At 37.1% G+C, this 24,694-nt stretch overlaps 1 protein-coding gene across 1 annotated transcript; it reads right to left on the reverse strand.

Annotated features, from left to right (window-relative positions):
• Positions 1 to 2,429: 2,429 nt before the first annotated feature.
• Positions 2,430 to 19,877, reverse strand: LOC118815486 (desmoglein-2-like). The gene is made up of 15 exons (XM_036581632.1): positions 19,752 to 19,877; positions 13,793 to 13,918; positions 13,215 to 13,364; positions 12,750 to 12,891; positions 12,392 to 12,558; positions 12,083 to 12,217; positions 11,539 to 11,724; positions 9,484 to 9,851; positions 8,767 to 8,909; positions 8,422 to 8,643; positions 8,033 to 8,272; positions 5,176 to 5,315; positions 4,778 to 5,053; positions 3,576 to 4,565; positions 2,430 to 3,388 (listed from the first exon to the last, which is right to left on the reverse strand). Exons 1-15 carry the CDS (start codon positions 19,803 to 19,805, stop codon positions 3,263 to 3,265), a joined length of 3,465 nt encoding a protein of 1,154 aa, XP_036437525.1. The 5' UTR covers positions 19,806 to 19,877; the 3' UTR covers positions 2,430 to 3,262.
• Between the last annotated feature and the right edge of the window lie 4,817 nt (positions 19,878 to 24,694).

The following is a 24,694-nucleotide window of genomic DNA, read 5'->3' on the forward strand; positions in this document are numbered from 1 at the left end:
TAAAATATGATTGTGGCCATATGGCAACAGCATGCAGCAATGGAAAGGCAATCTGTAGTGCAGAGAGAGGGAGTAAATGAGTACATTGTCACAGGATACTGTTTTCTATACACCCTAAAAATTAATAAATAAAATGTGTTGTTTTAACTAAAAATTAATAATCAGTCATGGTGCTAGCTTTTTAAGTTAAAACATCATCTCATTCTTTACAGTAATGTCAAGAATAGGCTGCATTTAGTGACCCGTGTGGCAACGAGCCTAACTATCTCCCTGCTATTCCTTGAAGGAAGAACTGTTAAGTAATAATAATAAAACAGCCGAAGGGCTAATCTCTTAACTCGTTTAATGGTTCTGGAGAATCAGTTAGGAGATTTTTAGCTCTCATGCAATGACTGAACATTCCAAACATCAGTTTCTTGTAATTAGGCAAATGTGCAATAACTGTGAAATACATAAGAACAGTTTTGCTTAGTGTGAATAATGAGTCAAATACACTGAGACAGTTTTAGTTAATGATAATTTGTGTTTCGGAAAGTGTGCAGGTTCATAAATAAGATTTTGAAGTTCCTTCAAAGTCAAACTGAAGACAAAATTTACCGTTTTGGCATTGTTAGTTCATGTTGCTGGCCATACTGAGCAGGATTCATCTTATCGACAGAATATTTTTTTCCCCATAATCCTCATTTGTAAAATGTAACGATGTTTGCCCGCCTCTAAAAGGCCTTCTGGGGGAAAAAACTAAATTACCCTGTAGTATTATGTTTCACATCATACTCACCCCACCTATCATCAAAAATCTCAGTTGGCTCAGAGACCCTCTCTGATATTATTTATCCTCCTCATTTTCTATTCTATTCTGTAGATCTAGAACTCAGTTATTCTAGCTCTATAGAAGCAGTTAACATCACCACATTCACTTCTATGTGTTTCTACAGAACTTGTTCTTTCTGTTGGTTGATTGGTTAAAGGTTCTACATTTGAATTAATATAAGAACCAATAACTACTTTTTATGTAAAGATATAGTGAAGTAATAGTGTTCTTAGCAGTGAATAATGTCACACTTCCTCTGTTTTGTAATCCAAGCTTCTCTATTTTCTCTTTTTATAGCTGGTCCAGCCACAGGTGCATGTTAGTCCTGCCCTGTGAAAACTTTGGCCCTCCCTGCGGTTTGTTTTGCCCTCTTCAAAGACAGTGACCATTGAGTCTTTTAACAATTCCTCCTCCAAATCTTCCTAAAGTTGGCTTCATATTTGCATTTTCCCATTTCACCTTAAATCATGGAGCAGTTCCATTCTATGCCTGAGGTGCCTGAATGTAACTGCTGCACCGTTTTAAGATGGAATGGGAAATTTGAACAAGACGCTGGCGAGAAAGAAGCTGACTTCAGCTTCATCGGCATGAAAAAGGGATAAGGAGGTTGCTCTGTTTCTGCTTGACAGGTGAGCAACATTAACTTCTCTTTGCTCTTTCACAGAACCAGAGGTGAGTATTTGTGTGGTTTGTTAATGTTTGTGATAGCGGCTGGTTAGCTTTGTGGCAGCAGTTGTAGCTACAGTTTGCTAATTCACAACCTAATGTTAGTTACATTACTTGCTGTGTGTTCATGCTAACATTGTATTGTAGTGTTTCTCTGTGCAACATTTGCGAAGGGTTTTTATGGCAATGAAGACCTAAAAAAACAGGCTGGCTAGCTCAGTGTTATTTACCTCAGCAATGCGCCTCCACTTTTTTGGGGGGGCAGAGCTTCTGAAGGAGCACTGAATATTTGTTTTGCTGTTGATTTGAAATATCAACAGTTGTTCTGCAGAATCGTATTCAATCGAATGTTGTCTCTCTTTATCTTGTCATAAACAAAAACAAGGCCGCTGGTGAGACAGACACTCACAGCCTCTGAGACCAAAAGAAAAATATTATAATAATATCTATTAAAAATATTAAAAATGTTTTGGTATGTATGTTGTTCGTCCCTCTTGTGAAAGATGAAAAATGAAATAGTAGATATTTATTTCAACATACATTTTTTTTAAAATGCAGTATTATTTTAACAAGTTGAAATTTAGAGGTTAGACAGACGCCTCCGAATAGAAAGAACCATATAAATGGTGATTTTGTATATATTTAGCTTTTTACTGTCTCACTTATTGCCTTGGGTTTAAATAGATCATAACGTAATCCTTGTAAATATTTATGGTCTGAATACTTTGTTGTTGTTTTTTAATCGTTTTTACTGTGGGTCCACAGTTTGAGCTAATTTGGGAAGCTGGTCCTTTTATACAAATGTCAAATGAATATTCAGTAACATTTAAGGTGTATGGTGATCATGATGCAAACAGATACTTGTAATGATTGAAGCAGGCATGCTGTGCCATAAGGCTTAGCGAGTTCACTCAGATACTTTGGGGTAGGGTTTTATTGCCTTGCCTGTGTTCCAGTTTTGTTATAAAGCATTTGTTAACAATTACAAAACAAAATACTGAAGGACTTTTGGTCCTTTGTGGATACTCGAGTATTAGCCTTGAATATTATTTTTTGAATAGTATGACATAATCAGTTGAATATGAAATCAATGGCAAAAATATCAAATGACAAAAGCATAGACTTCCTAAAGAAACACAAGACTGCTATTTACTAAAAAACAATACCACCAATTATTTTAACATTATTATTTGGCAAACCATTATAAAAATACATGTCCTCCTTTTCTTATCCTGGATAATCAGGGAATACTAAGTGAAAATGTTTAAATTAATATTACAAGGCATTAACAGCACATTGTTCATATGGAAGCTTTGCCACTCTTGCAATTTAGATTTAGCATAAAAACACAGCCCCATAAAAATAATAATAAAACATCTTATATTTCAAGGTACAACGATCAGTGCATGAGCATTTTATATCTTAGAATCAACATACCTAAGATTTAAAATTTCAACATAAATAAGATTATAGGCCAGTGCAATAACCAAATCCTTCAAAACACTTAATCTTTTTTTTAAAGGATTCTTAAAAGCCTTGACTACCTCCAGCCTGGACAATTTCCAGAAGCTCCCTGCCAAGCCTCATCCAGTTTCCCAAAAGCATCTGAGAGTTAAGATCATCTTAACCAACTGAGTGTTCAGTGTGATGTCTGGTCTGCCATTTAAGGAACATCTCTGTTTTCGGGAAATCCTGACCATTAATGACTAGACAGCTATACAGGGCTCTTGGGTACTGGACTTGTTCTAAGAAAACTTCCATAAACCTGTTTCCCTCCACAAGAGCTTAATTCTGTTCACTTGTTCCAAGTACAACATCCTTGTGGTTTATCCCCCCAGTTCCCCTCTGTGACATACTTATTTTCACTGGTTTTAACTGTGCTAAGGTGGCTTGTCTTCCTACGGACCTGGACTCTTCACAAGAGATACTATACAATACTGACAATATACTGACAATAAAAGCCTCTTAGCCCTTGACTTGACTATATTCTGTTTGCCTGTTCCAACTACAACTTCCCCATGTTTTATCTCTCCAGTTCTCCTCTGCAGTTTATTTATTTTAGTGGCTTTATCTGTGCTGGAAGAGCTTGACTTCTTACTAGTACCTGACCTGGACTCTCCACAAGTGTTACTGTATTCTGTTCACTTCCTTCAAGTACAGCTTCTCTGTGATTTACTCCTTGAAGGCCCATCTGCAATGTATTTACTCTCTTTGGCTTTAATCCTGTTGGAGGTAACTGCCCTGGCATCATTATGAAGTTCTGAACTGGTGAAACATTCTGAACTAGAGTTTGATTCAGTCTAGTTAGGGCTTCCCCTAAAACCACATGTCCTGACCCAGTAGCCTTTTCCATGATGACAACCTGCTCACCCTTGAGTAAGGTTCCATTGCTAATACCAGGTGTTTGTCCTACTACTGAATGACCACTTGTCATGATCACAGCCTCCGACCCGGTTTCTCCAGAGAAGGAACCCTGATGCATCCACCCCAAACTTCCCTGACACAAGACAGATTTGCCTTTAGGTGGGTTGGGATGTTGGGATGTAATGATGTTGCTTTGCTGGTTTTCTGCATGATAACTTTGGTTAAGAATTATCCCTTCAGTTCCTGACATTCCATTGACCAGGTACATGCCTTGCCCTAATTCAACAGAGGCCTGTCCTGCCAGTAGAACAGTGGGGGGCACCTGCTCGACCATGTAGTACAAAGGTTCCTGAACCACTAACATTTGGCTTTGCATGGATGAATTCTCACTCATCAGTATGGGGGCTGGTGGTGACTCAACAGTAATTTCTGAAGTTTTCATTGCGTGACTAGAGCTCACAACATCTGCAGATCTTTCACAGGCAATTTCAGTTGTTTTCTCAAAGGTTGCTTTGGACTCAAGTTCTAACTCAGGGCAGGTGAATCCACAGACTTGGGCCAGGGTGGTAAATTTTGGCCCCAGGTCATCCAGGAACTCCAGGTCATCAGACGATTCAAGAAGGCTATCACAGGTCACAGAACTGGCAGTTGATCCCTGCCCCTCATATTTGTACACCACCAGAGCTTCCTGTAGTTGTGCATTCTCCGCTTCATAACTTGCTTTCTGCAATAAAAAAAAGCCAAATACATAAATCATATTGAGGAGGATACTGTTATATATTGTTATTAGTGTGATTGTCTGAAGCCATATTAAGCTCTTAGCATCTGTTGCTGGCTGACTGGGGTCCACTGCTCTAAAAAAAACATACTGACCTCTAACTCCTCCCCATAATATGAAACCTGAAAGTAATTTATAATAATATGAAAGTCACTTACCTGTGTGAAGTATCTTTGTAAAAACCCATCAGACAAGGACATGTCACTCTCTCTTAAATACTGGAAGTTGTCATCTCTTGAAGGCCATTGTAGTATCTTGTTGTAGGCCATCTCCCTCATGCCAGTCTGTGCATAATCATATCCACCAAACACACCAGCTGTGGCAGGGACTGTTGAGTTCATGTTTACAGCCATGTTTGAAGACACATTGCCTGCTTGGACATTCAGTCCTTCAGGTAATAAGATTGAGAGCGGAGCACTCAGCAGAGGAATCTCCTGCAAAGAGGAAATGTATAACAAAATGCTTAACTTGACTGCACATAAGCAATTGATTGCATCATACTCTAACTGTATTAAAAATGTACTGTTTATCGTATGGAAAAAAGAGAATGTCGTACCCTGTCTTCCCCTGGTCCTTCCGTATGATATGCCATTAAGTATTCTTTTTTATCAAATGGCATGTCTTTAAAATATTCTGGAAAACCAACTCCTCCATTAGTCGTGCCACAGGAACAGCTCAGCAAAAGCAATGGTACCACTAAAAAACACAAAGACAGAACACAGAGGTCAGAACGTTAAGGTATCTTGTGTCACAGTAATGTATCAATGTCTAGTGCAAAGGCTCCCAGAAAAGGAGTAATAGGAAATGGCAGTTCCCATTTCCTATTAATACTATGGATTTCAGATGAAATATGGAGCAGGTGTCTTCAAACCTGTAGACATGTAAAGTACCTCAGGGTTAAAGTCAACAGTGGAGTTTTAAAAGTGAAACTGGCATCTAACCAATTGTGAAAGTCAAAACAAGTAAATGCTACCTGCAAGTAGCAAATGTAATCAGATATCAAATATGACAGCTTCTTTCAAGTGTGAAGAAACAGGTTGAAAGTTGTAGTGATTGTGAAACTTTGTTTAATTCTTTAATTCTGAATGGGGCTGTGGGATCTCAATCTGTTTTGACTATATGAATATATATATCTGGTCCATGTTGCCTTGCAGTTCTTGTAGATTTTTCAGATGCACTGTCATGCTTTGAATATCACATTGAACCACGTCCCAAAGGTGTTTAATTGGATTCAGATCCACTGACCGGGAAGGCCACAGAAGATCACTGACCTTACTGTCATTCTCATGAAACCAGTCACATAGCTTTTGCTTTGTGACATGGTGCATTACTGTAGAAACAGTCGAGCCAGGCCACCTGGCACCCACAATTATTCCACAGTCAAAATCACTGAGGTCACATTTTTCCACATTCTTATGATAGAATATGATATTATGATATTATATTATATTATGATATTCTTATGGATAAAAAGAACATTATAACATTACCTGAAATTGCTGGTGACTGGTTGATTAGATAATTGTATGAATGAACAGATGTACAAGTGTTCCTCCTAACATGGATACATATATATATATATATATATATATATATATATATATATATATACATGTGTGTGTGTGTGTGTGTGTGTGTGTGTGTGTGTTTGTGTGTGTGTAGTACTGTGAAAAAGTATTAGCCCCTCACTCGATTTCTTCTATTTTTGCTAATTTGTTACATTTAAATATTTCAGATCGTCCAACTAATTTTAGTATAAGATACAGACAACACAAGCTTTTAAATGATCATCCCGTTTATTGAAGATAAAGATTTATTCAAAACCTGTATCACTCATGTGAAAAAGTAATTGCCCCCTACACCTAATGACTCAGGAGTGTCTGGTCCTGGTCCAGGAGGTCTACCACCCTGCAGAGTTTAGACCCAATACTAATCTAACACACCTGATCCAGGTAATCAAAGCCTTCAAGGGCATCTGAATGTATGAGCCATGTGTGTTGGATCTGAACTTTCCAGGGTGGTAGATCTCCAGCACCAGGATTGGGCACCCTGTAATAACTGGTTGTGCCACCCTTGACAGTTAACAACTGCAATCAAATGTTTGCGATAACATGCCATGAGTCTTTTACATTGCTGTGAAGGAATTTTGGCCTACTCTATGCAGAACTGTTTTAATTCGACTACACTGGAGAGTTTCCGAGCATGAACTGCCCATTTAAGGTCTTGCCCCAGCATCTCAATGGAATTCAAGTCAGGACTTTGATTCGGCCACTCCATAACCTTAACATTAACATACATTGTTCCAAGTTTTCTCCTTTTGTGAGTTATGGCTTTTACTATGGTTCACTAGAGTGCCAGAGCCTTAACAATGGCTTCGAAACCCTTTCCGGACTAGTAGGTTTCAATGACTGTCACATCTGTATTTTAATCTCTTTGGAACGTGGCATCATGTGCTACTTTTTGAGACATTCTACCCTGCTTCACATTGCCATACAGGTGCTACTCAAGTGATTTTTGGATTCAACAGGTCTGGCACTAATTATCCCTAGTGAAACTGAACCCAATAGTCAATTGAATTTGGTTAACTGTTTGCTTTAGTAGCTAAGGGGGCGATTACTTTTTTCACAAAGGGCCGCAGTCTCGATAGGCAAACTCTGGCAGTAGAATGGGTTATACTGAAGATCTCAGTGACTTTAACCATGGCGTTATCATTGGATGCCACCTTCATCACAAGTCAGTAAAGCATGCCACATACCACTGAACTCTGAAGCAGTGGAAACATGTTCTTTTAAGTGATGACTCACGTTTCACTATCTGGCAGTCTGACAGATGAATCCAGCTTTGGCAGATGCCAGGAGAACGCTATCTATCAGAATGCGTAATAGCAACAGTAAAGTTTCTCGGAGGAGGAATAACGGTCTGGGCTGTTTTTTGTTTTTATAAACGCAAGGGGGGGGCAATTCCATATTAATTCCCATATATATATGACACACACACATACACACACACACCCTGACAGGCCACTTCATTAAGTATACCTACCTTGTATCTACACTCACAGTTTGTACTACTCATCCTCTAGTCATTCAGTGGTCACAGGACACTGCCACAGGACACGCCACCACCACTTTAATATAATGGCAGTGCCGAGAATGATCCACCACCCAAATAATACCCGCTCTGTGGTGGAGCTGTGGGGGTCCTGACCATTGAAGAACAGGGTACAGGGAGCCTAACAAAGTACAAGGAGGTGTACTTGAAGTGGCCACTCAGTCGGTCAGTGTGTATAAATTGTTCTGTGTATTTACTATCATATGTATTTCTTCCCTGTGTGTTTATTGTATATTTGCAAACTGTTGTGTATCTTGTAGAAAACATAGAGACATCATTAAGGGGCTTGAACCTGTACTCACAGAGGAGGATTAGGAATCCTAGAAGAAGAAAACCAATGCCTAGGGCTCCAAACGAAGCAGTGGCAGCAGTTTTAACAGCACGACTGTGGCTGCATGTTCCTTCCTCTGAGCAGGTGCACACCTCTATCTGGAGGACTTGTTTGTCAGGACAGGCCAAACCCTGCTGATCTTTGATTTCCATGGTGACTTTGTAGGAACCAGGCCACAAGCTTTCCTGCGGTATCAGTGCGGCTGCTTCATCTGAAGAGGTGCATAATGAATTAGAGACGTGCTGTGGAGTAGGATCACTGATCATTTGTGATTATTGTCATTATTATGCATGTTGTCTGTAATGGTTTCATTTAGTTTGTAGCCATTAAGCTCTAAGCTAATTTTGAACCACCACTTACCACTTTTCTTCTTCATGTTCCATTTTCCTGTTGTCTCCTCTGGAATCACAAGGAACTGAAGAGGAGCACCATTAGGATGAGCATCTGCATCCACTGCTGTCACATTAACCTCTGGGACATCACTGCACACACGCTGCAGTGTACTGAGCAATTTAGGACAGTTGTCATTGAAGTCCTCTACCTCTAATGCTATGGTTCCCGTGGCAGTCAGAGACGGCATATCTAGGGAAGAAAATCTTCAGATGAAATCTATTTATTTGATTTTTAGAGTCTAACAGACCCTAATCCTAAGAGATAGTGGTCTTCTGACTCCAGGAGTTTGTAAAGTTTACATTAGTTTCATACCATCAGTTATGCAGAGGATCTTGGCATAATAGGTTCCATTAACAACATGTGGTGATTCTCGATCTGGTATCTTGTTGAGTTTGATCTCAGCTGTGTTTTCATCAATGGACAGCCAGTTAGCAGGGTCATATCCTTTAGCATATCTAAAAATAAATGAAGCACAAATCACAAATTATGGAATTTCACTGACTGCATTGTTATGATAAACACTAAACAGCAGTCACTAAAGTCACATATTTTATATGTATGCAGCATGTTATACTAATGTCATCTGATTTATGAAAATTACTTGATGCTTGTTATTGTTTAGCATGTTTAGCATGTAATTATTATTTGTGGTTTTAAATGATAGTTTAGTGTGCAAAAATTGAAAAATTACTTTGTGGTGAAACTGAAAATAATATCATAGAGTGGTTCTCTGTTTTTAAACATTGAAAACATCTGAAGCAAAATATAGATACTGATTTTGTTCCAGGTGTTTAGATCCTGTTTCTTATTAATGCTCTGTATCATTTCTTTGCCTTGTTGCACAATGTTGACTCATGGCCTGAAAGGACCCCTGCCGATTTTTATCTATTTATTTGTTTTTAATTATTATTTTAACAACCAAGTGAATCAAACATTTTTAAAACATTGTTCTCATAGTGTTTACAAAAGGGGTCAAGGTTAAGTAAGGGTTACTCTTGTTGGATCTGAATTAGACTTTAGAACACTAACCTGACTTTTTCTGCCTGTTTTCCTGTGTCACCATCCATGGCAGGGTAAGTGGCAATAACTCTTGGCATGGGACTGCCTTTAGTGTTCTCTGACACAGGCACAACTTTAGGACTTCGCCTGTACTTTGGTCCATCTGGCCTATTATTCACTTTAACCCTTAACATGTATATCTTGTACTTTATCAGGCTTGTGCCTGTTCCTCCAGTGCCAGGTCTTATTGGTCTCCCTCCTGTGCCACCCACTCCACCTGCTCCTGTTCCAGCACCAGTCCCAGATCCAGACCCCATCCCTGCTGCAGCTCCCTCAGGAGCTTTGTTTTCCAGAACCAAACCCAAATCTAGATTAGTGACTGTCTCAAAGTCAATAGGCTACAGGAGAGATGGAGACAAAAAGGAGAACTCACAGTAAGTTTCTAGTAAACAATAACATTTACATGGACATTACAAGTTATTATATTAGTACAGTACTTTGCAAAAGTACCCTGTACTAATCCTTTTAATTTCCAGTCAAAATGGCCATTAAGTTAATTATTTTCAGGAGATATTTCTAAGGACATTAGATATAAGATAACCCACTTGCATAAGGAAGAGAAAAATCAAAGAAAATAAGAGAAAAAGCTGGAGCTTCTAAAACTATTCAGAGTTTAGAAAACGATTAAGAGATATAGAGAAAATAGTGCTCCTAAAAACAAGACCTGGTGGACCACCAAAACTGTCACCATCAGATAAATGCTACTTAAAGCTTTCATTTTATAGAGGGAAAAGGAAACCTCTCTCCACTCTTGCTTCAGATCTAAAAAATACTAGTTAAAATATCTAGAATGTCTCAGTTTAAAATTGTTGTAAAAACGTAAGATTTTTAAATTTATTTCTAGATTTTAATTGTTTTAAGTAATTTTATCTAGAGATATTGTTTTATTCTTTTGGTAGATAATTTTGCCTGTTTGAGTGCATGGTGCTGATAATTTTGCTTATTTTAAGAAAGTAATGCTTGGAACAAGCAACATTTTCAGCTAACAGAATAAGACAATTTCACTAGATAAAATTACTTGAAACATAACACTTGAAAATAAAAATCTAGAAAGAAGTTGAATAATCTTATAATATTTCTACAACCATCTTGCAATGAGACGTATTAGGCATATTGATTAGATTTCAGATGATTTCACCTACATTTTTGCAGGGAATGGACTGGTCACCCCAGAGTCCAGACCTAAACATCACTGAATATGTTTGTCTAAGACTGAACTTTAGAGGTGTGTGAAAATATCCCTGCAGAATTCTTTGAAAAACTGAAATCTTTTGAAAGAATGGAACTTCATTTGGAAGTGGAACTCTAAATACTGGGAAAAAAATATTGTAATGTCGATCGGACAAAGAGTCAGGTTAGGCCATAATTTTTGCTCGGAAAATGCTCTTTAATAAATAAACAAGGCAGAAAGGCCACTAGAAAAGCAACAGAAACTAGAGGCAGGTCACTCCTAGCCCTGTTATTACTCTTATGGTTATTAACAGAAACCAACTCTAACTGGTCCCCAAACCGAGAAGAAAGTAACAAATAAACAAACTCAAAGAACAACAACATATAATATGAAACACAACATAAACAGTCCCTATTCACTGGGGCTGCGCGTGTGTCCCATGAGCCTCTTCAAATGCATTTATGCATAGCAAAGCTTCTGTGCTCATGAGAGGCAGTGCACCCTCTGGCAGCCGCCACATTATTATACTTAGTTGTTGAGGCTTCTGTGTAATTTTGTGTTAAATATATGTTTTCTGCTTTTTTGCTGATGCTGACAAATGAATACCTTGTACATAAAGACTGTTCAGACTGAAAATGAACTAAATGAATGTTGGTCTCTGACCTTTGACCAGTATGTAATATATGCATTTATTCAGTTTTAGCTAAAGTACCAGTGTTGTTTTCACGGTTAAGAAGACGACTGACCATCCCTTCCAATAACAGTATTCTTGCAGTAGTAATTGTACTTTTGAGCTGCATTCTTGTGTAGAAGTCAAATCTAATGTCATGTGTAAGAAAAGTGCAGGGACAGACCTTGATCAGGTACAGCACCCCCTCGTTTGTGTCAGGATCTGTTATAATATTGAAATATCCATCCTCATTTCCTGACACAAGCTGAAATACGGTCAGCCAGTTGTCTGTCCGTTCCTCGTCTTTATCCAGGGACTGGATGCGTAGGACTTCTACATCAGCCACGTTCTCATCCACAGATACTGTATACTTAACAAGAAAAATATCACCCATTAAAACCCAATATTTTCCTAAAATGCATGGACTAATATGTTAATTTTTAGAGGGAATGCATGTTCCACATTTAGATGAAGTTGGAAAGAAAATGGTGATTCTAAATTGTGCTTGGATACGTTCTCACATATAATAGCTTCTCAAATTAACATTTTTTTCTCTTTCTTTCAACATGCAGAAGAGTCAGAAGAAGACAATATGGAAGACAATGTAATTCAAGTAAAAGAATGGGCTAGAGATCCTTTACAATCATTACTGTGAGGCAAAGTAGCTCAGTGTAAGTTCTGATCATAGTAGTTTTTTAAAATGCGTAAGAGTGTAGAGAACGATTTACCTCATCCTTCTCCAGAGTGGGCACGTTATCATTAATGTCCAGGACATGGATCTTCACTGTAGTCGTTGCTGTGTTGCCGCCTGGAGCTCCGTCCATATCCGTGGCTTTTACAGTGAGAACGTAAGAGTTTTGTGTCTGATGGGGAAAAGTTCAGTGCAGAGTTGAGAAGGAAGGGTGTGAATTGGTATAAATAGTAGGAATGCATGATTTACAAACATTCATAAATAGAAAAAGGTTGGCTCATAACAGTTCATAACAGTGTCTGTGTATGATAGTAGAAATAGTGAATAGAAAATCATTAGAAATAACCTCTCTATCCAGAGATGAGTCCTTCACACTGATATCCCCAGAGTGTTTATCAATGGAAAAGAATTGCTTGCCATCTGGCTCCTGCTTGATTATGCTGAAGGCAATCTTAGTGTGAGCAGAGTTTGGCAAATCTGCATCTGTAGCATTGACTGTTGTTACAGATGTACCTGGAAGTTAAGAAACTGTTGTAAAACAGTGACCAAACACTAAGTGCCTAACAAAAACAGAATCAGAGCAAATTGAAAAAAAAAAATGTGTGAAAATGTTGAGAAAACCAAAGCTGTGTTTCTCTGATGTTACAGAAGCAGGCCACCCTTGTCCAGGTGAATAAATGCTTTTAACAGCAGATCAGACTCACCCACAGGACTGCCTTCATAAACGCTGGCTGGTTCTGGTTTAATAAACACAGGTGGGTTGTCATTCTGGTCTCCCACTTCAAAGGGTAAGTTTATGGCCTCTTCAGCAATGGTGTTATTTCTATACCATGCAACACCTTCAAGCTGTAGAAAAGAGAAATGCCACGTTAAATGGCAGCTGGTTAGGAGTTTACAGTGTGACTGTGAAAATATATCTGCCATATAAAGTCCTATACAAAAGTTGTAGGCACTTCAATTTTTGAAAGCATTTTTCTCTCCTATGCATAAGACATTGTAATGTCCCGCTCCTAGCCAAGACTGAGACTCTGAAGGTGTGGCTAGTCAGAAGGCAAAGGGCACGTGCTCATTGTAGCACGTGCCCTTTGACAGAGGGACTTGCCCCACATCCTGACATTGTGTAGAAACAGGTGTGTATATATGTGTGTGTGCTGGTGTTCTGTCCTCACCTTATATGAAGGAATTTCCTCTCTGTCCAGAATTCCCGTGATCCGGACCTTTCCTGTGTTCTCTTCCACCATGAATAAGTTATAGGGTGGCTGATCAGCTCCAGGGCCTTTCAGGGTGTAACGCAGCTTACCACCCAAATCTGAGCCGATCTGAGACAGTTTCCATAGAAACACAAGTGTAAAGTGGAATGCAAAGGTAAAAGTACTGGAAGCTTCTGTGTCATGAATGAGTAAGAAAAATTTAACCGCACAGAACAAAGTGACTGGATTTACTTGACTCCAAATTAACAATGATCATATGTATAAACGATATTACATCAACATAGTTGTTGCCAAAAGTAACTTAACTGAAAGACAATGTTGTGTTAATGGACTGTATTTTATTCATGTGGAAATCAAATCCAGTAAATTCAGTTTACATCTGCGTTACATAACAGACTGTTTTTGCATTTTGTTGTGTTTTGTTATTTCAATTAGGTTTCACATTTTCTTACATCTGTGTTAATCAAGTAAACAGTCCTTTAAACTGTGGTAAGCTACACATCTGGATGTGGCACATATTGTAAAAATTGTCTTACTTGGGCAATGAATTGTTCTTTAGTGTAATCCACATTCTCCACAAGCTTTATTGCAGGGATAACCCAGTTCCTTTTGTGCCGCTGGTTCTTGTAGTGTTTCTGGCAGTGCGCTTTGTCAGCCAGGAGCTGAGAGAACACAAAATAAAGGAGGACACATATGTTATTTTCCTAAATTCAATTCCATTATGTCTGAGGTGCAAACATTGGGATTTGCATCCTGTCAAAGCTAAACTGAAAAAATGACAATTTATGTTAATATGTGATCTCAATAGACTCTGCAGAACCTTGTTAAGTAGCTTCTTAGATGCTTCAGTTTTATGTACTTTTTTGGACTGATTATGTTTATCAGTGGTGTTTATTAGGCATATCTATAAGTATATGTGCTGGGCAGTGTTTGTATTCTGACTTTGAAAGATGTGTTTTTGTGTATTTTGTTAGGATTACACCACTGAATACATATATTCATTTAAATTAACATGATGTGATGTTCAACTAATAGGAGTCATAATTAAAATGAAAAAAAGCTATTCAGTTTAATATGCGCCCATAACCAATAAGGCTAGGCAGTTAACCAAAGGAAAGAAAAGAAATGCCTACAGGGGTAGGGTAGGGTAAGTCAAACATAGGGACCCCAGTAAGCAAATAAATGACACCAGGAGCCAATGGGGAAAATGTGAATCTTGCTGAACCATTTTCAAGCTAACAGGTCCCTGTATATCAACAAACAAAACTCAGGTGACCCAGTTTCATGCATATGTTGAGAATCAGCAACAAGAGTGAAGCGATTAAAACCAACAACAGAACAGTTTCACTTTCACTTGATGGTTTTAGAACAAAAAAGGTGCCTGTTTCATTTGATCTGCTATAAAGGAAATGCTTAAAGATGTATGTGGTCACCAGCTTTAACTTAGTCACAGAATGTAGTAAACAGATTTCTGGTGCATTTAACTGAATATGTTTTTATAAAAAAGTTACAGAAGTCAAAAGCAGCCAAGTTATTCAGTTATTCCCAACTGAGGTTTTGTCAGCTAGCCAACGTCGAAGAACACCTTGCCGCTTAGAGGCAAAGTATGAAAATGGACTATTTTTCTTTGTTTTGTATTATATGACATTCATTGCTACATCCAGGGGCAAATATAAAAGTGACGCTGCCTCCTTTCACCGACTTTTGGTTTGGTTAGAGTTAAAGTTAGCTAATGTAAGTTAATAGCTGATATAAACTTATGTGAATTTTCCAAGACAACCAACCTTCTGATGTCAGATTCTACACTAGGACAAGATGGTGCCACACTTGTTTGAAATGTGTAATTTGGATTATTATTTTTAGTCCAGTTTCACTGACATGAGGAGAATTTCTGGACTAAAATATGTGCAGTAGTAGATTCAATAGGAGGATTAAAACAGAAATACAATGGAGTTTATTGGAGCAGGTTTTGGGTGGTTTTTGAGCAGAAATACTGGCTAATACTTCTCTGCAGCTACATGAAATCACACTGGCAAGAAAGGGAGAGTCTTGATAGCTGTGATTTTGTATTGTGTGGCTGTATTAATCCTTTGTTGTGATATGAAGCCCAACAGCTTCAGAGAACTAATATCAGGTTATAGATTTGATTTTTGGTCGTTTTTTGAGCCGAAAATCCTGTCACACCTTGATAGTGTCGCTCTGGCTTGTGAGGGCAGGGTCTGCTGATTGCTGTGATAGGTGTACTATGTCTGTGGTTTAAGCAGTTCTGAAGTTGTGATAGTTGATAACATTGGTGGTTATGTAAGACGTTTCAAAACATCTGATTTGCATATAAGAAACTTTTACTAGGAGTAATAGTATGAGAGATTGACATGCAGCCACGTGTCTCTGTATGACTAAATCGAAGCACTCCTGGACCACAACTATAGTTTAGACATTTTTTAACACATGAGCATCAAATCAGTAAGATTACAACTACCAGGGCCGGAGTGGTGCTTGTTTTCAGACCAGGAGTTGCATGACGCAGAACTGTCTACTTCCAAGTCTTCATACACAAAGTGGGTGGGCAAAACTTTACAGATACAATTTCACAACGTCCAGCAATGTCATTACATCAGGCTGTAGGCTGTTCCTAACAGCAGCGCAGTCATTAATTTCCAGCACTTCTGTGGTGATAGAAAACAATAGCAATCGACAAGAAAGCTGGATTCACATAAACACAACTGATACTGCAGCTCCTTCACTATAAATATCCGCTCACCACAGGCACAACTTCTACACAGAGAAGATGATAAAGTTAAAATCAGACAGTTGAGATGCACAGAAATGAGGAAAAACAGCAGCAAACTTTCAAACCTAAACCAGCTTATCGAAGGTTGAAGCATATTGCCACGGCATGAAACATGTTTATGCTCCATTTATGTTTTATCTGAACTGTTAGATGTTTTGCCAGATGCCAGATTATGTAGTAAAAGAGCATTGTAAGCATCAAATTTGCAGAAAACTAATGGCGATGACTTCGTTTTACATTTCTTTCTGGCTTTGGTCAGGTAGAAAATGACATACTATAAGGGACAGATATACTTTTAAATGTCCACAGAGGTAGGTTTACGGATGCTCATGCATCTGAGGTTTAGGCTCAGGTTGTGTTGTGAGCTGAAGTAAGTTAATAATTCAAGGCGAATCTGTGCCCGTGTCCTCATCTTTACCAATTTGGTCAGCACATTTGGAGAAGGTTTAACAAACCGATGGAAAATGCTGAAAAACAAATAGCATTGAAATTGCATTCTTCTTGAATAAAACATTACATTGACACATCACTTTTTAGTGTTACTTGCATATAATTAGACAGATTACATTACTAGTTACAGATTTCCATTAGACTCCATCTATCAGTGGAATTCTGTTGTACAGTTAGCAACAGTGTATATGTGTGTAACACAGGTGGTACATACTGTATTACATATATTTGTTATGTATTCAATATTGTTGTCTAACACTTTCCTCAAAATCTCCAACACATTTAATGATGTGAATAATGCTAAGGGTCAGTATGATGAACATTGTGTCTATGCTAAAGGTGCCTCCTGCAAAATAAATCAAAGGTAAAGAGAGGGAGGCTATTCTGTGTCATTATGTGCTGCTGATATAGTGAACAGAAGCAACTGAGAATAATGCTGAAATTTATGTAAACATTTTAAAGTTTCTACTTTTTCGCTCAGATGTTATGCTGATAATGTAATTTGTAATGAAAAAAATTATATTAGATTAGAACGGAATGCAAAATAAAAGCATTTTTACTATCATCAATTTTGGACCCCACTGTATTTAACTATTATGACTATTATTATATAATGTAAACATGTTTTATTTCCTACTTGTTTTTATATATTTATTGAGTTTATTGTATTATTATTTTTATATACCTGAACTGTATAGGAGGGCATGTAGGATGTTTTTTTTTCATTTGCTCATTGACGGCGACTATAAAATGGTGATGGCAGTCTATAGTTCGTGTTTAATAACACACTTAACAGTGGTCAAATCACTGGAATGCACAGCATTTCATGGCGTATTGCTTTAGTAAATAAAGTGTCTCAGAATTCGATCCTGGGGTCTAAACTGACTGTGTTTGAATCCATCAGCTCTGAAGTTTCCTGTCTCTACTCGTTTCCCGTCTCCTATCTGGTTTTTAGTTCTCTCTGCCTTCATTGTCTTTCCCTGTGACTTGTCAGTGTTGTAGTTTGTATAAATTAAGTTATCTTTCCATTTCAAAGAACTTTAGTAATAAAAAGCTACAGTATTGCATAGTACTTATAATAATCTATAATACAGTATTCTCTCTATAATATTCTGTAGTACTGTCCAATAGTAATCTATAATGCTTTGTAGTGTCCTGTCGTAAACTGCAGTAACTGTTCAAATTCACTGTAAGAGTTTTATTGTATTTCCTGAAGAATTTCTTTTGATCTTTTTCATACGGGTGACTTTATGAGTACTTGCTTGTGGTTTCCTGTTTTTGTGCTTTCAGGTGTTCCTGTATGTGCCAGTCTCCTTGTACTGCTAGTTTCCGTGTTCCTTGTCTTTTTTTTAGGTTTTGATCTCACCTGCCTTTTCTCTGGTATCTAATCTGAATCTAACTGAGTGTTTCTGAACCTGAACTGCTAATAATGGTGACCATTCCTGGATTTGTCTGCACAAATATCTGAGCACATACGTTTTTTATCGATACATTCAACAATGCAAAGCAACAATGCGAAATAATCAGTATCGCTATCCATAATCAGTAGAAATATATATAGTATAGTACAAAATCTGACTTGTGTCTGCAACTATAACTGCCAGTTATAAAATATAGACATCTTGCAGTTCAATATTTGATCACTGCCCTATTTAAACAACATTATGATGTTGGATTATTATCATTATCATTGTTGTTGTTTTAAAAACATTTGAATTTAGACAATAATCCAAATGCGCATGCAAATAGTCACTGTTGGAAAAAACCTTGTATCTCTATTCTAGTTGTTGAAACCTACAACTGCTCCTTACTCTGTATGGAAGTTTGGTGATGAATAGAAATCCTTTAATCCTTTAGAATTTGTTGTAATAAGTATTTTAAGTATAAAAGAATATATATAATATAATTTACTATGCTAATAAATATAACATAATATAACATACTTATAACATACACATATATATATATATATATATCCCTAAACTCTAAGAGTACGATCAGGGTGTCATATTTGGAGAATTGATACACAGAATGTGAAATAACCGAATGGTTTATGGTAAGGATAATAATTGTTTATGAACTGAAAAAGCTACATACCACAAAGCTACAAATGTGGCATTTGTCAAATAGATAATAGCGTGCCAGTTTGTATTCGGCTTCTTTCACAAATAAGCCACTCCGGCTCTAAGCTGCTTTTGTCTATGCCATAAATGAACACTGTTTTCAAAAATCACCCCTATCAGACACTGTGGTGGGGACAAATGTTCCAAACCCGATATGATTTATTCCACATACATCCTTACATAATTTATCTTACTTTGAATTACAAGGCTATTTAGAAGTATGAATAATGCTACTTATATGCATACGCTACATATATTACATTGCATATACATTGATACAGGTTTTTGTTCCAATAATGATGAAATACGCTCTTAAAATGGAGTAGTGCAGTAGAAGAACCATCATTTATGGTTACCTGAAGAACCTTTTAATGGATGGTTCTTTAATGGAATACCTATTTTCTATCAAATGGTCACTAATCATGGACAATAATTTAGACATTTTTCACCATACTCAGAAACACAATACACTTGTTAATTTAAAACATGCTCATAATAGAAGCCAGTGGACAGCGTGTTTAGAGTCAACAGTGTGATTTGAGTCTGTTCTTACTAAGTATGGGCAAAAGCGCCTACATTTTTGTCCATGGTACGCAACATTATGTTACAGATCTGGCAGAAAGAGAAAACGTTGAAAAAGTAATCTTTTAATGAACCATCCTTTAAATGTCCATTAGAGAACCAAAAGTAGCTCTTTGAGCCCAGATCTAGCACAGCTCTCTTAAGACATCTCTGACAGAAACGCAGAAATTAATGTTAGAAATTAGGCATTGAAATGGCAGGTTTGTATGGCCACTGGTGAACATACTGGCAAGTTCTCTGTAAAACAACTTAATTCATGGCGAGAAATTTCCCTCTTGAGTGTCTAAACTTCCAGGATGTCTTTGAAGAAATGAAGACAACAATGTATTATGCGTTCGCTCTCTTTGTCTGTTAACTTGTATTCAGAAATAAGACACTTCAGCTTCTGCTGCTGCTGTAAAAAAGCTGATTATGTAGCTCTTACCAGGAAAAAGGATGCAGATGATTGAACACTTATTCCCAACCTTGCAGTGCTGCCAGCATTAAGAGTTTTTACTTTTATGAGCCTGAAATCCTGACATAGAATTCTCGAGTTGTCTTCAGACTCACCTTTACAGCAAGGAAGAGCAGCAGAGCCTGACTCAGTGAAGAGAGGGTCTTCATTCTGCATCGAGGTAAGCGCAGAGAATCCAAGAGAGAACCATATATGCTCCCCAGGTAGCATCCAGACTATGGCTTTTGGCCGTACCTGCTTGAGGAGTGGCCATCTGATCATGTGGGAGTGCATGCCCAGGTGTTTGCGTGTGTGTGTGTGTGTGTGTGTGTGTGTGTGTGTTTTCATTTCGCTGTAAGTCTTTAAAGATATTTTCATTGCTTTCTCTGGAACTCCTCATTTTTTTTTTTTTTGAGATACTGAAAGCTTCGCTTGTAATGTTGCAGACTTTTTATTTGATCACATGCTTTACTGATGTAATCTGTACTTCTTTTTTCACAAGCTTTTTTTAATTTTTTACATATTAAGGTTTTCATTCTGAAGTTCTCTCAGAGTGTCAGAGTGTATACAAATATTTCAAAATTCAGTGCACAACAGCTCCAGGAAAAGATGTATGACGCAGTCTAAGGGAAATTACAATGCCCTTATCAGAAATTAAACCAGTTTAGACGTTATAGGTTTTATATAAAATGCTAAAATACATTTGTTGCCACATGGCAACAGCATGTGGCAATTGAACTGCAATCTCCAGTGCATATTGTGGGAAGAAATCCATACATTTTCACTGGACACTGCTGATGTTTTTTTACAGTGCAAGATGATTTTTTTATCAGTGTAATTACTTTCATAATGTTCTGTATTTTAAAACATTATGGTTGTTATGATTTATTTTTCATAGGTAAAAGTCATAAGTGATTATCACAGATTTCACAGCCTTGCTATTGAGTCAGTAGAGCTGCGTGTGTCTTTTAAAAGTTTTGTTTACATGCTGTTTACATATTGTGTTTCTTTGTAAAGCGTTCTTAAGAATGAGGAAGGCACTGTACAAATAAAATATACGTTATTATTATTATTATTAGTATTATTAGTATTATTATTATTATTAGTAGTAGTAGTAGTAGTAGTAATAGGTTTAATGGTATGTCCTATGGAGTTACAATTTTATAAACTGCAGATTGTAGTTCCATTGTTACATGCTGTTGCCCTGTGGCAACAAAATGCAAACAGTAACACCCCCGGCATTTTTAAAAATTATAATTTGTATTTTGTAACTCATGCTGCAAACTGGCACTTTGCATTTAAGCCAGTCAAATGAGCACACAATTTTCTTAAATATACTTTTTATTATTAAAGAGTATTAAGGCTTCAGTAGCAGTAATTTAATGTGATGCCATGAAAGCCTTTGGCAGATTTGAATGGTTGTTTTTGTGGTCTGTCTTTATTTAAGATTTTACGTAAGATTTTATTCTTATGATTCAAAGTCCTGTATGCCAATCCCTCTGCACTAGTTAACAAGCCAAAAGCCAGATCTACTCCTCTCTGTTTCCAGTCTCTAGGTCTTCCCATCAGGGCTGCCTGTTGAGTCCAGGGCTCTTTGTGCTCTCTCGAGCCCTTAGCTGATTTACCAGTCCACCAAGGTTTTACCTGTCTCTTTTCATAATACACATCACCACTTAACCTTATAAGCTGATGATGTGTTAGCATTTTTGGAAAGGCCTGCAGAGTCTATACCTCATCTTTTATCCATTAGTGAGGATGTTTGGATGCCTTTCTGATTTTAAAATTTATTGGTCAAAATCTGCCTTTTTACCTTTAAATAAATCTGCCAAATCTTCTATACCTGCCAATGTTCTCACTGTACAACACTTTAAGTATCTAGGAACTGAAATCTTCCCCCAATCATATTGTAAAACACAATTATTCATTAGTTTTGATAAGGTACATGATGATTTGTACAGATAGATTAGTCTCCCCATTTCTTGTCAGGCATCATAAAAATGAATATTTTGCCCAGAATTAAATTTGTTAGCTCTATTCGTTACTTAGACCACGGCACTTTTATCCATATTATTTGGGAATGTCCACCTGTTGCTGAATTTTGGAAAAGGGTAGCGTCTAATTCATCAGACTTGATATCTGAATCAGTGCCTGCAACCATACCCTGATTTTAAATGATCTTTCAATGTTTAACATTTCTAAATAAAAAAAAAAACAGGTCACGTTGTTTTAGCTGGTTTTACTGCTGCTAAGATAATGATCACAGTTCGCTGGAAGCCACCTCATTCTCTGTCCTTGAGGCTCTGGATGTTTTCTGTTTAGACGTAATTTATATGGAACTCTCAACAGCTCAAATTAATGGTGCTAATGAAGTCACTATCAATCACTGATATAGTGCTACCAATGCTTTTAAAAGCTTTCTATAAACCTGTTACCTCTCTTAATGCTTGTCCTAGATAACTCAGACCCCTTGTTATGTGTGTATATTTGTCTTCTTTTTCCTTCTACTCCTTCCCTTTTTCTGGAATGTGGAATTTAGTGTTTTCAAGCATATTATATACTGGTTATGTATAGATTTGTTGTTTATTTGTTTGGTTATTTGTCTCTGTTTTGTTTGTACTTGTATCGTTTTGGTTCTGTCTCGACCTGTAACATGAATGGTTTGTTAATAAACATTTGATCAAAAAATGTAACATTCACAGAGCAGCCAGCAGACTTTTATTACACATTCCTATAACTCTGCAATAACTCCTTCTTCACCTGATCATTTTGCATTGTCTTCTATGTGTATATGTAAAGAATAGCCTCAGATGTGGATGTCAACAGCTTTGCTTCAAGTAAACAGTGAGTCAGAAACACTATGATTATTTCAGTTAATGATTAATTGTGTTTGGCAGGTGTGCATGTTCATAAATTAAGTTATGAAGATCCTTTAAAGTCAACCTGATATCAAAGCTGACCCTTTTTTGTTGTTAGTTCATCATATTAACAAAATACTTTCTTTCCCCATAATCTTCATTTGTGAAATGTAATGATGTTTGCCTGCCTCTAAAAGGTCTTCTGGGAAAAAATAAAATGATCTAGTAGTATCATGTTTCACATCCTACTCACACCACCTTTCATCGAAACTCTCAGTCAGCTCAGAGATTCAGGTTGACTTTAAATCGGTATGATATCTGAATACCATGTGCACGTCACACTTCCATCTGACTGCTTTCATTTTGATGAATGTCAGGTTTATCTGAGTTGAAGCTGAACCACATTCTAAAGTAGCTACTGTAAATTCTTGAAATGAGTTAAATGAGTTATCATGCACTGTGTTCCAAACCTGATATGATTTGCACACATTTTGTTCTCACAGTGACTAAATACACTCTTAAAACGGAGTGGTGCAGTAGAAGGACTAAGTTTGGTACCTTTTCATGGATGGATCTTTAATGGAATACGTTTTTTCCACCTATTCTCTGGCACTGTACTAAACAAATTGACTCAAAACTTTTTATAATAGAAGCCATTGGGCTGTGTGTTTTGAGTCAACATGTTCTCTTGATGAGTTCAGGCAAAAATACCTAAATTCTTGTCCATGATAAGCAACCTGTTCCCAGAACAGAAGGAGAAAAAAAAAAAAAATCCTTTGATGAACCATCCATTAAAATGTCCCTCAGAGAACCAAACGTAGCTCTTCTATGGCATCACTCCAACAAACCTTTTTAGGCCCAGATCTAGCACGCCTCTCCCAAGACATCTCTGACAGAAATGCAGAAATTTAATATGTTAAAAATTAGGCATAGAAATGGCAGGTTTGCACATGTCACTGGTGTTAAACATACTGGCAAGTTCTATGAAAAACAACTTCCACCAAGTTTTCTAAACATCCTGGACATCTTTGAAGCAATAATAAGGCAACATGACAAATGTGGCCTATGCAAAAGTTATGGTACATTATATATTTTAATTTTGTAGGACAAAATGCCATATTTACATGTGTTCTCTTTAAAGGAGTCTTTATTTTTACTTTGAAAATCAACAAAACGTAATATTTATCATTTAAATTTGATGTCATTACTATTAAATGTTATTACCTGTCTATAAAGCACTTTGAGCTGCCATCAGTATGAAAAGAGCCCTAGAAATGAAGTTATTATTATTATTATTATTATTATTATTCATTTAACTGGGGATTGTTCAAGCTGTTGCATGTGATTGTATATAGTATGTTTAGCATTTAGAGTGTAGCATTTTAAACATTTACTTAAAAGGGATGCTGAAAAGTTTTGTCTTAGGGGGCAAAAAAGGATGTGGTGAGCCTCCCGACTCCTAACTGTAATGGCCTTAAAATAACCTTTGTAGTAACCTCAGCTTTAATTCGATTGCAGCCTTAAAAAATGTGAGTTTTAATGGAACTAAACAAAACTATATGTGAGTTATGGAACTCTGGTGCCAGTTTTCACAGTGTAGATGGGAGATTTCAAATTGAGTTATGAATGCATTATATTTATTCATAGTTTTCTATAATGAATGTTAGGCCTGTATCTTTTCCTTTGGTTCAGTGAAAGTGCAGTCATCGACTAATGCATGGTGTCAAGTGTTGTAGTTTGTTTTTCAGATTTATATTTAACGTTTTGTTACTAAACATATGTAAAAATAAAATCTTGAAGGAGTAACAACTGAGTGAGGGTGTGGGGGAGGTTAGGGAACTTTCTAGCAGACCAAATCAGACATCTTTTTTTTGGTTAGGCCTTCTTTAGTGTTAGAGGTGTGTATGTGAGTTTAAATGCCTGGAGCTAAAAGAATCCAGATAAACCTGTTTCAGGTTTATGAAAACGTTCACGAAGGAGTAGATGCAAAATACGTGTTCTGTGGCAGTCCTCAGTTTCAACACACGCAAAATACCGGAGCGAATATCTTCTCAAGAGATTAAAGACAGAAATTGATCAATTCGTGAACAAGGCTGAATAAAGATAATGCTCTCTCAGAAAAAGGCTGTTTGGTCTGTAGCCGAGGTACCAAAGGTTTTCTGTGTCACCATGAGTTTCACTTCCATTTCAATTTTGGTGGATTT

This window comes from Colossoma macropomum, unplaced genomic scaffold (genome assembly GCF_904425465.1).
Source record: "Colossoma macropomum unplaced genomic scaffold, Colossoma_macropomum, whole genome shotgun sequence".
NCBI classification, from domain to species: domain Eukaryota; kingdom Metazoa; phylum Chordata; class Actinopteri; order Characiformes; family Serrasalmidae; genus Colossoma; species Colossoma macropomum.